The sequence below is a fragment of the Scomber japonicus genome, chromosome 6, assembly GCF_027409825.1.
Source record: "Scomber japonicus isolate fScoJap1 chromosome 6, fScoJap1.pri, whole genome shotgun sequence".
NCBI classification, from domain to species: Eukaryota; Metazoa; Chordata; class Actinopteri; order Scombriformes; family Scombridae; genus Scomber; species Scomber japonicus.
In genome coordinates, this window is record NC_070583.1 from 23,901,451 (window position 1) to 23,919,131 (window position 17,681).

Sequence of the window (17,681 nt, forward strand, 5' to 3'; positions counted from 1 at the left end):
GCGGGCAAAGGAAGACAATGAACACTGTCATCACTGTTAACAATCAAACATATTACATGTTGCCCTCTGAGCAGTTAATCCCAAATTGCAGCAGAAAAGTGCTCATGCTCCAACAAAATGCTGTAGATACACTGGATATTAAATGGGAAATAAAATGATTTCCTTTGAAGAAGAGCAATAAAAAGAAACAAGAAACAGTTTATGTTTCCTGTATTTTTATTCTGTAAATTCACCAAGACCAACTCTGGCAGATTTATCCCACAATCCACTTTGAATGCCCAGGGAAGATGTGGAATGATGAGGAATGATTAGAGCAAAAACAGAAACAGTAGAATTTGTAGGCAAGTATGAACTTCAGAGGATAGACAAGACTTTTGCTCTACACGTGGCTAACTTGTTTCTCTTCTGTAATCTTGACAAAGCACTTGCAATGAATTCAGTATTTATGCGAAGACGAGTGGAAATTTTCCTTTTATCAGTGAGGATAGTGTGATTTTTCATGGTAGGGGAAGTGTCTACAGAAGGCTCATCCTTATTAAATTTGAGATAAGCTTATCAGCGCTTAGCTTCTTGCTGATGTTTTATGCATTAACCTATGGCTTTGTTGGTAGCCTCACTCAACATATGCAGGATGTTTGGGTATGCCTGTGCGTGCTTGAACGTAAAATGTGATTTGATCACCCCCACTGCCGTGCAGTCTTGGGTTAGTGTGTATTTGAGGCCTATTCTCTTGTTCCTCTCCCCCACTACTCTCAATGTTTTATGGGCTGTGTGCTGCGGTGCGGTGACCTCCCTCTCACCCCGGTGCCACCCAGCCGGTGCAGGATTCAGGCGCGCATGGCCCCTGCCAAAACCCCATAGCGCCACATCTGCAATCCATAAACGCCAGCCACTCTTGCTCTCCTACTCCCTCGCCCACACCGCCTCAGACTCTCACACTCCTCCATTTCACTCTCTCTCTCACTCTGTCTCTCCCTTTCTCTCACCCACTAACTTTTTATTTTAATTTCCAAATTCTACTCGTCCCAGTTTTTGCATTCCTTTGACTCCTTCCTCCCACCACTTCTGGTTTTATTCATGCTGAACATCAACTGGCTCTTCCCTTATCTCTCATTCCCTCACTGCCCCTTTTCTCTCCTTCCGTTTCTTTATCCACATCCAACGGAAAAATCTTTCACCCATTATATCTTCAGTGGGAGCCAACTAAGTGTGGTGGCAGTGAACTGGGAACCACAAGACATTCCTGATTCAAACAGCACTAAGTCACCAGCGTTCAAGTCCTCTGACAGTGGCCTGTGCCAAACACACACTTCACTTATGGGCTGGATTCAGTACTACCACGTTGCAGTTGGTCCCCAAACAGCTAAATGTTTATCTGTTTTAAATTGATAGTGTCAGGGAAAAAAAGTAGTGTGTGAATCAAAATTCAGTACCATTTTTGTACATGTGTTACTTTAAGAGCGTTCTCCATCATGGGGGTATTGAATTCCCCCTCCCCTCGCCATGAACTGCCGGCCAGCAGAGCACACAACACCCCTCCCCTCGACTGTGTCCAACACATCACTGTTACAGTGCCCTTGCCTTAATACATCTTAGAAAAAATACAGTGAAGTAGGAAATAAATTGAGTGTTACCACAAAACTGTCCAGGACTCCTAGCTTGCCCCCCATGGGCAATAGAGACATTAGTCTTTCTCGATTGTATTATCTTTTTCCACTGTAATCAAATAAAAATGCACACAGTGAACTTTTGCTCCCCTTCATTTCTTGGATCATATTCTCCTCTCCATCCCAAAGTCTTCACCTTCTGGTTTCCCAGACATATTGGCATGCCTCTGTGGTGCAGTCCCAACAGAGCCCCAGGATGAATCATGTTGCTGCAAGCATGCAAGAGCTCAGTTTTATGATAAATATTGCAATTCATAAATCAGTGTTTTCCTAAGCATGAAAGCATGGGTCAGGGAAGGACGCAAAACTGTTGAGCATTCCAGCTTCAGCTTGAAAACAAGAGAGGGCGCGATCTGTGTATGTGTACTGAAGAGGAGGCTTCAGGTCAGAGCAAGACCACCAGGGAGAAGAACACCAGGGAATCTGGGGATACGATGCAGTCTGTCAAGGGTGCATTACGAGATTAATTGTTTTCAAAGCTGTTATTTGCTCTCTTGCCCTCATACTGATGTAATGTTGGTAGTGCCAGGAAACCTAAAATAGCTTAGATGGGCGAGGAAGTCTCAAATGTGCTTATATATCATGCTTGATGTTGTTTTGTTCTCTATTAAATTCCTTTCGTGATTAGTGATTAATTAGATCTTTTTTTGCGAAGTACACTGAGGCGTGTTTATGATAAAAGATTTTATAAATAAATGACTGACAGCTGCTATTTGTCAAAATCAAAAGTCAGTCATTGAAAGAATATTTGCTTTAAAGTCCAAATTGGGAGTTTTTTTCCATGATTAAAGTTCCTCAAATATCACTAACATTATCTGTGTAATGATTTTGTCCAAGTCTGTACATTTTAACATGACTGCAGGCATCAATGACTTCAAAGAGTTGCCAGTGTAATGGGCTTGATGCATGATGTAAAAACTATTATTGACCTGCCAGTTGTTTACAACACTCATTTCTTCAATCATAGAGTATTACACACACACACACACACACACACACACACACACACATTTGTTCAATGGTCATTTCAAGCAAATGTCAAAAGTTGCACAATAAGGCAGTGTGCAACTTTGATTAATGCTTATTCATTATTGCCATCTAGTGGCAGGAACTGGCTCGGCAGGAAGTTTGGGGCTTCAGAGCAAAAGGAAACTGTGGCTTCAAAATGGCTTAAAATTAACATTGGAAACAAGATACTTTGGATCAAAATAGTTTTATTTAATACACATTACACTTTTAGAAAAATGTCATGTGACCACATCCATGTAAAGCATTTCTATGAATACATGTTTTGTGTCTTGTTTGCATTGCCATGTCCCTCCATTATTCCATCTCCAAGTCTTCCATGTCCACAGTAATCTCTCTTTTAACCCAGGGTAATGACAAGGGCACATAGGGGTCATATGTCCAGCGAGGATAAACTCTCTTGTACAAATTCATCATGACTGTGTCTTGAGATCGCATCTGATTATCAAACACACACTTCATGTGACCATGCGTACCTAAAAAATATAAAATCAGATTTTAGTGACAATGCAGTATTCTTAAAAAACAAGTACACAGCTTAGTAATGCTGCTGGCAGTGTAGGGCTGGGCGATTATGGCAAAAATCAAAATCATTAATCATTAATCATCAAACCATTAATTGATCTTTAACCTTGATTACGATTAATGAACGATTATCTCCACCCTTGATGAACAATCATGTATTTTCACAGTTTCTTTTATTCTGTATTTTACACTGCCCTCATAATATATAGTGATATTTTCACACGAGTATCTTTAGGGAGTGAAAATAATGATGTTTTAAGGTGTGACGCTGTGGTTAATGTCTAGTTTACTTGATTAGAACTATGAAAAGATCATGGTTTGGGTTAAAATGATCACTGGAGACAAGATTTCAAATTCCTTAAAGATATGCAAACTTTACTGTCATGGCAACAGTGAACACCACGATTAATTGACATGAGCAAGATTAAGTCAATTAGAGTTTCTAAATGTTGGTTTAGATTATTTTTCAATTAATTGCCCAGCCCTATGGCAGTGTGTTTTGTTTTTCAGTTTTCTCACCTAAAGCCTCCTTGATGTGGCCTCTCCGACCCCACTTGGTTCGCAGCTCCACTGGCTTGAACCACATGATATCATCTGTCACATTGAGAAACAAATAAAAAAAGTAGAATCTGAATTGAAGCCACAGACAAATGCGCATGTATGTAATCTTCTGTAAAGAGAGTAAAGAAAGAAAGAATTTCCACTCACCCCTGTTAAAGAACATGTAACGAACAACTGCAGAGCGGCGGTTAATTTTGAACGGGTGTCCGCTCAGTACAATCCTCTTCAGGACAACACGCTGAGGGTCACAACTGAGCAGACTGCCTGTAGCCACCAGGTCCTGGATGTCTAGAAGGAAGCAGTAACAAGAACACAATCTCAAATAGCAGCACATAATTAGCTTAAATGGATAATCAAATAAAACCATTAAACGGACAAAAGAATGGATAGCCAAAAGTTTAAAATCAAAGCAGCCAGACAGCTAATTACATCTACTTATTTTCACTTTTATTCTCACCATCGTTCCTTTGTTTGAAGAGCAGGACTCCAGTTGGGGGGAAGGTGATGGGAGCGTACACCGATACCACAGTGGGGGCATCTGGCCTGAGGAAGCGCTCCATTTTATGCTTGTCAGCTAGAGAAGAGTTAAACCTTTTATAATTAATTTATAACCCACAGTACAACCAGCAGCTAATCCAGTTTCAGATGCAATGTGCCTCCCACTGTGAGGGAGACAGACCATGTCAAGCTCAGCAAGCAAAAGGCTTGAACAGGGTCCACCTGGGATCCCAGTATACAGTTAAGAGAATGTGCATGCTGTACTAAAATTCATCAGGATATTGAAATAGAGTCACGTGACTTATCTCCATTACAGTCCTGAAGTCTACACTAGGAGGTAGGCAGGAAAAGGTAGAAACATATGCTACTGATACAGAAGTACCTGAACATAAAGCAAACATTTTGGCTAATGAGAGATATCCCATTTGCCAAAATTCCTTGTTCAATATCAATTAATCCACATTTACTTATTTGTAAGTATACTGTCGATCTACACTATTTTAACGCTTGCTCAACCAACACTAATCATGCAACTGTCTCATGGTCCTTGGACACATGGACAAAGCTCACAAGTTGTCAACACAGGAATCTTCCAACCCTACCTGGCATCAATGGCATATAATGTGAACGCAGCATTACTTACACCTCTCTGTTCCTTCAGCTCATATCCATGTTTGAACACCTACCTGTGGTGTGCTGGGAGAAGATAGGAGAGGCCTTGAACCTCCGAAATCCACAGTGGAACACCAGCTCCTCTTTAGATTTGATTGGCTCTGTATTGCTGGGGTGTCTTCTCACTAAAAGGTGCATCACTGACATCTGTGCACAGAGGGAAACATTATTAGGCCAGAAAAGTCAAAATGTGCTGTCAGCGTGAATTTGTTTCAAATGGACGAGAAAGACTTTTGTATGTCAACACAATGAATCATACCTTCTGTTCATGGGGCAACAGGGACACTAATACTAGAGGTCTGCCAGACTGGACACTCTCCATCACAGAAAATGGCACATCAGTGATGTGCAGTGTAACATACCAGCCCACCTGTAACAGCAGGAGCAGCAGAGTCAGTGAATGAACAAACCTAAAAGGTAGTACAATTTTACGGGACACTGAGACTCATTTTACCATGGCTCCCTCCTCCTCCTCTGCAGCTTCAGCCAGTATGCGGCGGCGGGTGCGTTCAAAGCTCTGAAACTGGAAGATGCGTGAGTAGTTGAGAGGCAAGTTCTCCATCGGATCCCAGGGAGAGGAACGGAAACTTTTTAATCCTCTGTAACGCTGAAACCTTTAAGCATTGGAAATTGCATAAAGAAAATGATCTCTGAATTAGTTTCATACCAATCTAATTTCAGAAGACTTGCAAATGTATTTCTTGTGCTAAAAAAAAAAAAATAGTAGCAGAACTGACCTGATTCTAGCTGCTGTGTCGCGGGGTGTGTCCACCTCATCAGGGAACATTTCATTGGATCGGGCTTCACGGTAACGTTTGAGACCCTCTTCCTCTGCAGCTTCATCTATGTGCTCATCGTAGCGCTGATCAGCTCCAGCTCGCTCTGTGGAGCACAACTCTTCTTCCTCCTCCTCTTCTTCTTCCTCCTCTTCGGAACAGCCTGAACCAGCATCCTGAGGAGATAGGACACAGTACAATGTACCTCAATATACAATAGCACTGCATTACATACACAATTAAACCTGTTATCTCCACTTACTTGTGGAGGCATTTCACCTCACAGGTAATGGTGGTAAACTTTTGTATTGTGGTGGAGGCAGAAATCTCTGAAAGCCTGGGCAAACAAAACCAAACTACATGCATCACCAGATACAACTAGAGGTGAGATTTTTGTAATTTGGGTGACCACTGTTTCCTTTCCTGAATACAATTAGTGTACAATACAATTTAGATCATTTTTTTAAAATACAGTTTTTTTTTCCACTTTATTTTCATTATTGATTAATCTGTTGTATATTTTCTCCAAAAAGAAATGAACCGTTTGGTCTGTAAAATGTCAGAAAATAGTGGAAAATGCCAGTTATCATTTCCCAAAGTTCAAGGCAACATCCTCAGATTGTTTATTTTGTCCAACAACCAAAACCCAAAGATAGTAAGTTTGTTGTGTGTGACAAACAAAAGAATCATATCTTCAAATATGAAACAGCAAACATTAAAAACTAATTTTTGACTGATAAAATTAATTTGCTGTTGATCAGCGAATCAATGAATCGACTAAACATTGAAGCTCGATTTTGAACCCTGGTTTTTAAGAGTGCTATATAAATAAAGTTTTAATCAGTTGATACATTTTTTTATTCACCAACTTTTTGCCTCAGCAAATTGCTGCCTCAGTATTTTACAAACAATGACATACTGGGAACAAAAGTCAAACAGATTCTATATAAAGAAACTGCAATTGTATAATAGCCAAACATAAACAAGACCAGCCCAGCCACAATAACATTATGAAAAGCCTTACACTGTGTGTAATAGGTATTTGCATTTGTATGCGTGGGAATTTGATAAGGAGTTGCCAGACCTCTGGTTTGAATATATTCAAATTTAGTGTGTTGAGAGACAACATCAGAGATCCAGACATACTATTTCTTGAAAACCCACTTCCATGAACAATATATTTGTATAAGGAAGTCAATCATCAAAGAAGACATGTATTCAGTGCTCCCTGACTGGCAAATCACAGAGGGAGCCAGACGCATGGGGGGAAAGCTCTCAGCATGGGATCAACTCACAACCTTTCCAACATCCTTGCTCCAATAATAATAACAATCATTATCATTTGAAGTACTATTTTCCCTATTGTTAACTTCTCCTAATGCGTATTCCTGTGCGCCAACCTTGACATCAAACACATGCTAATAACAATTACAGATCATAATGAACCTGTTGCGTAAAAAGAGTTCCCCCGACATCTTTTCAAGCAGAGCTGGAAATAAATAAATGGTCGACCCTTCCCCTCATCCAGACAGGAAGTTCTGCTCACAGAACAGGAAGACAGGAGGCTTCTCTTGGGACTCCTGCTCCAAACACTATTGTTGTGGTGAGCAGCCTGGCACTATAAGCCAGATACAGACACTGAAAAAACAAACAGTGCCTCTCAGTCGCGAGGTGCACCGACCGCTGGTCACGTATGCACCGCACCAACCCCGGAACCTCTGACACTCAAGACTTCATAGCTTCTTCGCAGATGACTGTCCCCGACATTCTTCACAGGATTACACTGACTGTTGCTATGACAACAAACAGCAGCTGAACAAACTAGCCCTGGAAATTTGGGTTAAGGCTGAAAAAGTACAGAAACAATTTTGTTTAAATCAATTTTGATAATCAAATATATATATGTAATTCAAACTTTTCCCATTTTCTGAAATTGTACAGCTGATTAATGGGGGGGGGGGGTTAAGGGCAGTCTTAGTGTGAACCGGAAGTAAATTTTCACCTCACAAATTTGACCCCTGGAGTGTTTTTGCTGTTTGCTTTCTCACCACAAACAGTATGTTGTTGTGTGTCTTTATTACATACACAAACTAATTCAATTTGCCAATATTTTAGTTTTCCTCAAGGCCTCTCGATTTTCCTTGTGTCTGTACATTCACTGCAAAGTTAAAGTATTTTAAAGCAGATGTATATTTAAAAATCATTGTTTGCTTGTGTGTTTGATGTTTGATTTTCTTCTTCTATAGAAATTCCTGCTCCCTTGGGGAGATACGAGGCCCTCTACTGTTCACCTGTATTTTATTTTTTGATTACCCTGTGTGGTTCTGGCTTCCTTTGTTTGAGTCTGCCACTAGCTAATTGTTGATTGTCCCCACCTGTTGGATGTCACTTGTTTTTTCACCTGACTTGCAGATTCATTGCTCATTTTGTGACGAAGGCTCATTCAGTCCAAACATGCGTTGCTTCTCAGCTGTTGCCCAGGAGCAGCACAGACTTGAGATATTCTGTCTAATAAAGAAAACTGGGTTTTATTTGCCATGCGAGTACCTGTGAGTTATTCTCCTCATCATCTCTCTCCATGGCCTCGTCCATCATGTCGTCACCATCATCGTCTTCACTGCTTTCATCATCCAAATCACCATCCTCATCATCACCGTCATCCACGATCCATGTAGCCTGGTAGTCTGATGTCCCTTTAGGGACCTTCATCACACGTTTGTTCTTTCTGGCCTCTAAAAACAAAAAAAGAGAGAGATAGAAACAACACAGAAACAATAAGAGAACCGTCTCATTGTTGCAAGTTTTAAGTGTACATAGACCACTTAAAAAATATTTTAAATCAAGAAAGGCATTTGAATAGTTGCTCTAACACAAGTGAGGCCTCAACCTCACAATATCAAACGTGGAAGGGAAGTTTTTCCTTGCCGCTGTCGCCAATTGCTTGCACATGTGGGAATGTTGCAAAATGCCTTGAGATGACTTTTGTTTTGATTTGGCACTATATAAATATTGATTGATTGATTGATTGATTGAGTAGGCATCCCGCTATCTTACTCCCACTATTCTATCCCCTCACTAATTTAAAAATTTAAAATTTAAATAAATAAAAAAAATAATGATTTTGGACCTTCAGCCTCCAGCAGTTCTGATTCTGTGGGCCACGTCTGCTCTCCATCCATGGGGTCCACCTCAGCCTCTGTATGCAGGCTTTCCCTGTTGGACGGGTCCGCCTTCATAAGCACCCGCACTGGAGCCTCATCTACATCACCGACCTGGGGGAAACAAATAAATGGCAACGATAAATATGTTTTTGCTGACTACCACACATATAGTGACATTTACATTACTGATCATCATTTCATTGCCATCTTCCTAGCAACCATTCTTTTCATTCATTACTCAACAATATGAAAATCAGACTCTTAAAACTTGCTCTAAGTTAACTATTTTCAACATCATGACTTTTGTCACTTTAATCATCAAAGTTACATTATGGCTGTGTTATAAAGGACCAGCCAGGATTTCAAAACCTAAGTAGGTATTCATTATTTTGACTGAGCATAGCATCAATGTTATGTGTATATGACTTTGGAACCATTTATAATACTGATGCGCTTTTTTTTGTCTTTTTTTTGCCATGGGATTCTTAGCTTTATGTGGTGCCTTGATCGGTGCCTTTACGACCATCAAGGCTGATTTATGATGTGTGTGATCAAGTGATATGAGAGCAGAAGCTTGCTGGGCTTCACTCCAGTCTGTACACACTCACTACACAAAAAGTAAAGTGTACTCTTCCATATGAGTTTAAGTTGTCAATTCTCCAATCACATCAATAACATTTTCATATTTATTCTCAGAGGTGATATTGATTAAAAAATAAAAAGCAGCAAAATGAATATACTGTCACATTGTCTACTAAAAAATACCAAGGACAAAATGCAAATACATGGTAGATTTGAACCAAACTTTACATGGAGCTCCAAAACACCTAAATACAACTTTTTACACTGAAAAAATCACTATGGAGATGATCAATAAAAGTTTTTTCACTGGGTGTATCTTTTTTGTCACATATGGCATTTTCACACAAAAGGTAATAAGGTAATGCATGATGATGACTTGACAATGCACCAGAAATTAAGGGCAGGTTCCCCTGAATCATATGATGTATAACACTTAGAATTGGCTAAAATATAAAAATATGTCCAAGCAAGAGAACGTAATTAACTTGGATAATGGTTAGAAAAAAAATTCTGAAATAAAGAAACAAAATTTGAAAAAAACTTTACTACCATAAAAGCTTTATATAATATATAATCAGCTTTACTGAACATATATTTAAAAAACATCTATAATATGACAACCTAGAAAAAACCTAGAAAACATATTTAACCATTCTATACTAAAAACCACCTACCTGCATGTCAACGTCTGCTCCCTTGCCAGACTTTGCTGTTCTGGGTGTTGTTATGTTAAGGGGAAGAGGGTCTAAGGGAGCGTCAATCTGACTGAGCTGAAAGTCTCCGTGTCCACTGATGTGCACCAGTCTGTCAACTCGTAGAGGACGGCCACGGACGTACCCAGAGACACAAAGGGTACCCAGGCCGGTGGGTCCAGCACCTGTTCCCTCAGCAGGGCTGTTGGGGGTAAAAGTAGCATGCTGAGCCAAAAGATGGGAGCGTCTGGAGCGGAAACCCAGCTTCCTCTGTCTCTGAGCGCCCAGGTGTCTGAGAAGTAGAGTGGCATCCTGCTCCGTATCCAGAGGGAAGAGACGGGTATCAGGGAAACGGATCTCAGTGATCTTTGACAGAGCTCTCCTGGAATCAACCCTCTTCTTCACAGGAAGATCAGACACACCCTGACACACCAGAGCTGCGGGGGGACAAAAAAACAGGTTAGATAGTGTGGATCAGAACAGAAATCATAAAGTCTAATATTAGTCTATCCCACTGACAGTGATGCATCTCACTGACAGAAAGCTCTTGCAGTGTTTTCAGGGTTTATACTCACCGTGGCTGGGGAGGCCCTGGGCGAACAGACAGGAGAGACAATAGTCTCCATAGCTGTCCCAACCTTCAGTAGAGTCCAGCACAAATATGAGGCTATCTGCAATCTTTGCCATATCCAGCAGGGAATGTATGTCCGCTGCCCAAAGAAATCATGATTCAGGCTTCAGCATATGACAACATAATTCTCATCAAAGACAAAATAGTGCAACAAAGGCTTGTGAACATGGCATTAAATTATCACCTGACACCAGCCAAGTGCTGGTAAAATATGCCAAAAAAACAAACAATGGTAATCTATCTAATTGAGTGGCTGATCAAATTTGAACATTGACTAGCCATGTGACACATTTTATAATTGTACACGATTTATAATTACTTTACATAGTATCACCACAGGATGAGAAATATGTAAAATCCTTTCCAGACTAACAACTGTTCTAGATCACTCACTACTTACCCGTGCTTTGGTTTAGAAAGGTGAACCTCTGTTTAAAACGAGGCAGAATCAGCCCGAAACTGTCACTGACGCCAACGATACACTTTTCCTGATGAATGACACCTCCTGCACCCTCTCCACGTAGCAGTTTGGTGATGGCACCAGCATCAACTCCAGCATGGAGGGCGACCACAGCAACCAAGTGAGGAGGACCATCCCTGGTGCCTAGACGCCGTTTCTCTGTAAGAACCTAAGAAGACAAGATATTGAAAATCTGCAACACTGATCAACAGCAATCAGCAAAGAGAATGGCTATTGTTTCTCTCTCACGAATTATAAAAGTTACCATGTCTTTCTTATTCTTGCGTAGCTGGTTGGCTTTATGCCTTCGGTCCATCCTCTTTTGCTCTTTCCTCTGTTTTTTGGTGAGGGCTGTCACGGACACTCTCCCTGTGAGACAGGTCATCAAATATTCCTTATTAAACAACGTACTGTCATGCAAGTCAAATAAATGCCTCAACTCATAATAGTATAGCACAAAAATGCTGTGATATGGTGATGATCTTGAGTTAAATAGGAGTTCAAATGACTTCTGGCAGTTGATATTATGCAACTAAACCCCAACATTACTACAAAAAAAAACATTTCCAGTACAATATATTATAATATTCATAGTGCCTGTCACAGTGTGTCTGTTTCATGCTCCACCCTGCCCCAACATCCTGATGCATGCAAGTAAACAGCAGTGTTTGTGTGCATATGTTCTGTTTGATGAAAAACTGCAAACTCAATATGTTGAACAATAACAGTTTATAATTTGTTGTTTGAGCTGTTGAGTCAGAACTTGTCCTGGAGACAAAACATGATGCAATAATAAGCTTGGAAGAAATCATCCGTACATATGTCAACTGTGCAAAGAAGACACTGACATGCTTTTCGCTAGGATACTAAACTCATGATCGATGTCTTCAATATCTTTGCTGTTATAAAACATGGTTGTCTATTCATCATAAACACAATCACACATGATAGCCCTGCAGAAAGACGTTTATTTTGTGATGCTTATGCTAATTTTTTTTAGAATAGTTTTGAATCAATGTTTGAGGCCAGATTTTGTGTTATTGTTGTTGTAGCAACACAATTTGTTCCCTCAAAAAAATACTACACAGCTCAATCTACAACTTTCCCAAATAGTCATGAAAAACTTAACATTAAAGACATAGTTCAGTTCATGACATAAGAATCCTGTATGAGTTTTCTCTCAGAAATACAGATGCATGACATCTTGTGGACACAGATGTAAAAATATATGACTTCTAGCTCCCCCTATACTGCAGTACACGCACCATGAATCTTGAGTATTGTTTTTCAACTTGTCTGATTTACAGCAGTTTGACTGACTGAAAAACCACCAGCTCACTTGTGGCAGAGTTATGGCTCAGGAAGTAGACTTGTCCAGTAATTGAAAGATAGGCGTTTTGATCCCCGGTTCCTCCAGTCTGCATGCAGAGGTGTCCTTGGGCAAGAACCTGAAACCCCAAATTATTCCTGAAGGCTGTGCAATCAGTGTGATCGTGTATGAATGAATATAAGATTAGATTTGCAGGCACATTGCCTCTGCTATGTGAGTGTGAATGTGGCTTAAGCGTTTTAAGTGGTCAGAAGAATAGAAAGGCGCTATATAAATGCAGTTCGTTCCATGTACCATTTAGTCACTGGGTTATGACTATATACAGGATCTGTGTGAGTGAATAAAATAATATATCTATGTGAATATGTATCAACTTCCAAGACAGTAACATAAACAACCTCTGAAATATTCATTCTGGCCATCACTTGTTGTAGAATGGGTGTGTTTCAGGTGTATTTGTAGGTATTATTTTATGATAGAATCAAATATAAATGTAATATTATTTGCAGGGCTGCTGGATGGCATCAGATTTAAAATATGCAATTGTGCTATTTCAGTTGAATTATGTGTTGATCATAAGAATAAAAAAAGGTGTTATAAATTAATATATAGACTCTAGTAAGAAATGTTTAATAAAGCCACTGTCTTACGGAAAACTGGTCTAGTTTAAAATAGCATGACAGCTGTATAGATATCTAGCAATCCTAATCAACCAATCCTGACCCTGTCCTTTAAATGGTCATAGGACAACAGGAGAAAGATGACCACTTCACAGTTAACTGACAATCGGACGTGTTTTTACGCAATTTTTTCAATAGCAATGTTAATAAAACCCGTAATTACACGTATCACATTTTGTACTGAAGTGAAGCTGCTGCTGGGTTCACAGGGACAGCTGGACACGTGTGTTTGTAAAGCCGTGAGCAGCACAGCTACCAACCGACACTATACAGCTAACACCAGCTGTTTTACTGACACTTCGTAACAAAACAACAGGGCTCACCTTTGTTTTCTCTCTCGATTTCACCTTTCGTTCGATGCTTGCCATGTTTGTGGCCTTTGTTTTTCTGTTTATATATGCCGGCTCTGTGGCCCTGTTGTTTTTCCCCATTCGCAGCCATTTTCGCCATGTGGGAAAGACAGGCAATTTACTTCCGCTACGGGCTCACCCTCTCTGCCTCTGATTGGCTAGTCCTCGTTACCTACGTTGGTCGGATTGGTTAGAATTGGGGTAGACATATCACGGTAAGCCAATCAGAGGCAGAGTAGGGCGGGTCGTGACTTCACCACCCTAGGAAAATGATATCGCTAACCGGAAAGTTTTCTCTTCCATATTTTTGTGATAGGTCTACCCTCATGCTTTTATGTCCTTTAAATATGGCTAGTCTGTTCTTGCTTTTTTTTCGTATACTGAAATTGCTTTTATTCATCACATTTTTATATTATTTGTTGTCTTTTACAACAGAATTATTTTACGATATGTGTAGCTGTGAAGTACTTTGTAACTTGGATTTTGAAAAATGTTCTAGGCCTATAAATGAAGTTAATTTTATTATTAAAATAACATGCAAACATGATATTTGTGGGACATGATTACTGAATATATTTTAAGCACGAGAACACAACAACAACAAAAATCTAACATATTGGCTGAGTACATAGTCTGCTAAAGTTAAAGAGACACACCACAATGACAACTCCATGATAAGAAAACGATTTGGAAACGATTTGTGGTTACATACTTAATACTTAAAGTCCCTCTCCACTTATAAATGTGTTTTTTTTCTTGTTCCTACACTTGGATGTTTGAGCTTCACTGTGCAGAATGATGTAGGCTATGTGCTCTTGAAGACGGTTTTCACATTCATCTGCTGAAATGGGAACGTTTTTCTGTGCTAACTGAAAATCCAAGTTATGGGGTGGGACTATAAATAAGACTTGTGACTACACAAGTAATTTGGAAACCAATCACGGTCCAATATGCAACTTACATATGTGTGATGTGGAATCTCAAAGCCTCCAGTGCATACACACTGAGACAGACTTTATATTGAAGTAGGAGACATCTTGTGTCCTGCAGTTTAATTTCTGAAATTAAATATATTTACAGATTCTGGGTTTTTTTTTAGAGTAGATGTAGGCTACTTTTAATTCAAACCATCAAACAGACTATTTTTCAAAGTAGGGTAGGGGGAAAGACAGAATAGCACAATTCCACATAGAGTATAGAGTGTACTTGGGTAAAGTTAGAAATGGATTGGCAGATTCGATCTTCAGCGATCAATAGCTCATAAACGAAACATTGTTAAAGTTAAAACACAAAAAATTGCTCTATATGCATTGCGGGCGGAGAGGCGAGCGTTTAGGGACCGTCTAAAAAGTGCAGTACCAAAGCGACACATATTCAATATCTCCACTTTTATTCACTGTAGTCTCACCAAATTCACTCAATTTGCATAATTTGGTGGAATTTTTACAGAGAAAAATCTTCAATAGCATCAATATTATACATTGTAGTCTTCACTATATTCACTCCACACACAAGATAATCATACTACAATAGTTATTTCAGGAAAAAAGTTTTTTGCATATTTTTGAGGAATTTTATTTTGAAAGATCGTCAATCGTTAATATTACACAGTGTAGGATGACCAAAATCATGCTACACAACAAGGGTCACCTGATAATCATATACAGCAGTTATTAAAATAAATATGTCGTATATTAAGAAAGATACTCCCTCCTTTAGCCATGAAAGAGTGAGTGCGGAAAGGGGAGAATAAGTATAGGTGTAGAAGCTCTTCTGCACTTTATACAGTACTGGCTGAAGCTGATATATGGACAGGAGACTGGAGGTCTTCATTTAGTGAACATTTAATTATAATTCTTCATCAGCAGATGTTACAGGTGATGGTATAGATAGATTTCAATTACTGCCTCTGTTTTATCATATTGCTGTATAATTAGGTCTGTGGCAACAACATCAACCTTAACCCTTTTCTGTAGTAGAATATCATCCTCCACCTTGGGGTTAACAACCACTGTAAGTACTTTATGTGTAAATGTCGACTATCATCAGCTAATTGTAGCTTTAATAAGTTTACAATAAAGTTAAGTAGCAGTTATCTGAGAGAAAATCAGTTTCCTGCTCAAAGTACTGGTAGGTGACAGTTGCCCATGAAGTCAAAAATGAAGTGTGATGGTGAATGATTGATCACTTTTCTTATCACTTGCCGTAACTATCAGCTCGACTCCTGTTTGTATTCAGAAATGAAAAGGCAGTTTGAGGACACTTTTTGTAAATGGATCACTGATAGCTATAATTATGTGTCATATGAAACAAGGCATCTTCAATTAAATCCACCTTATTTCATTGTTGTTGTCATCATTAACGTAGATTTATCATACATATTCAAAAGTTATATCTTAACAGGGCTCTTTTGCAGTTAAAGTCTCTTTTATATGACCTACTTTTTCTGCTTTCTGTTATGTCCTCTGTTATGTCGTTATTGTCAGCCCAGAACAATCAGATTCACTGCTTTCACCCCTAGGATCTCCCCTCGTCATGTAGAAGCACAAAGTTGTGTAACATAAAGCAGCAGTAGCACAAGTCACATGTGGGACCCCCTAGAGAGGAAACATATCAAAGTAATGCAGATCCAATAGCCCTGTCAGAGCCCCTATGAGAAGAGCTCTGCCATTTGTTGGCTTTGCAACTGGCAGCTCACTGTACAGACTGAGCCACATAAATAAAAATAATGGTTAGAGGGAGAGAATAGGTTTGAAGAAGAGTTGAAGAAGAAGCTGCAGGGGGTTCTTTGGTACGGTGTTACATCATGCGCAGACCCACCAGAGAATGCATAAGTAAACAATAGCTGACTATCATGCACTGCCTGAAGGGGAAATTTGCACACTCACATATGTGTGATGTAAGTACTGTCTATATGCACTCAGTTAACCCTGGAAATCCTGTTTCAACTTTCCCATCATAAGACCTGTGGTGCTTGCTGATTTGAGAAGCTTTTGTAGCGAGTTTGAATCCTATGGGTGGATATTGTGCAATGTCTTGAGTCGCACTCTTTGGCCACTCAGCAACATGCTGCAGAGGAGAGAGGCACACAACACTCTATCCTTTTAGAGCTTCTCAATAGCTGACAGGATACTTGAATCTGCCAGTTAATGCCCACACGTGGGTTATGAAAGTATTATCAAAAATAATGTGTGCATGTGTTTTGATCTGTATCATTATAAGTCAGACAAGCACAGGATTTCAGCTAAATGTGTTCATGGTTTGCATAGTAGTAAATAACTAAAAGCTGTATTTATTGTATAGCCAAAATAATAATAATTTCTTAAACACAAATAGATTACTGTTTCAGTGCACTGATGTCATTTTATACCATAAACTTAAGTGTTTGATAACCACATTTGAGAGATCGTTGCAAAAAAATGTGTGTTATATACAAGATTATAAGCTGATACATCGATATCAGAATTTTTATATGTGCCCTGAAAATCCATTGGGGCCATACTCATTATTACAAGAAGAGATCTCCATTATGATTTACTATCTCAATCTAGAGATCTTTTCTCTTCATTATGAGATAGTAAGGCATAATTATGAGATATTTTCTCTTAATTGTAAAATAGAAGACATAATTGTGAAATCATTTCTCTTCATTATGATAATAAGTTATACTTATGAAATCTTTTCTCTTAATTATGAGATAGTAAGTCTTAATTATGAGATCTTTTCTCTAAGTTATGAGATACCATGTCATAACTATGATATATTCCTTTCATTATAAGACGCTAAGTTATAATTATGGAAACTTTTCTCTTCATTAAGATAAAAAGTCATAATTATGAGATATTAATTAGGATAATAAGTCATAATTATGATATATTTTCTCTTCATTATGAGATACTAAGTCATAATTTTGAGATATATTTTTTTCATTACGATACTAAGTCATAGGCCTAATTATGAGATATTTTCTCTTTATTATGACTAGTGCAGTGCGCGTGCAAAATCAGTTTTTGCGTGTGCAGACAACCTGCAAAAAGTCATTTCAGGGAGCTGCGTTCCTGTCACGTTTG

At 39.1% G+C, this 17,681-nt stretch overlaps 1 protein-coding gene across 1 annotated transcript; it reads right to left on the reverse strand.

Annotated features, from left to right (window-relative positions):
- Positions 1–2,867: 2,867 nt before the first annotated feature.
- On the reverse strand, positions 2,868–13,711 carry tsr1 (TSR1 ribosome maturation factor). The gene is made up of 15 exons (XM_053320845.1): positions 13,585–13,711; positions 11,517–11,620; positions 11,192–11,420; positions 10,736–10,870; positions 10,143–10,597; positions 8,853–8,997; positions 8,273–8,457; positions 5,687–5,901; positions 5,404–5,563; positions 5,209–5,319; positions 4,964–5,096; positions 4,237–4,353; positions 3,927–4,067; positions 3,738–3,812; positions 2,868–3,169 (listed from the first exon to the last, which is right to left on the reverse strand). The coding sequence occupies exons 1-15, from the start codon at positions 13,709–13,711 to the stop codon at positions 2,991–2,993; spliced, it is 2,511 nt and encodes an 836-aa protein (XP_053176820.1). The 3' UTR covers positions 2,868–2,990.
- Between the last annotated feature and the right edge of the window lie 3,970 nt (positions 13,712–17,681).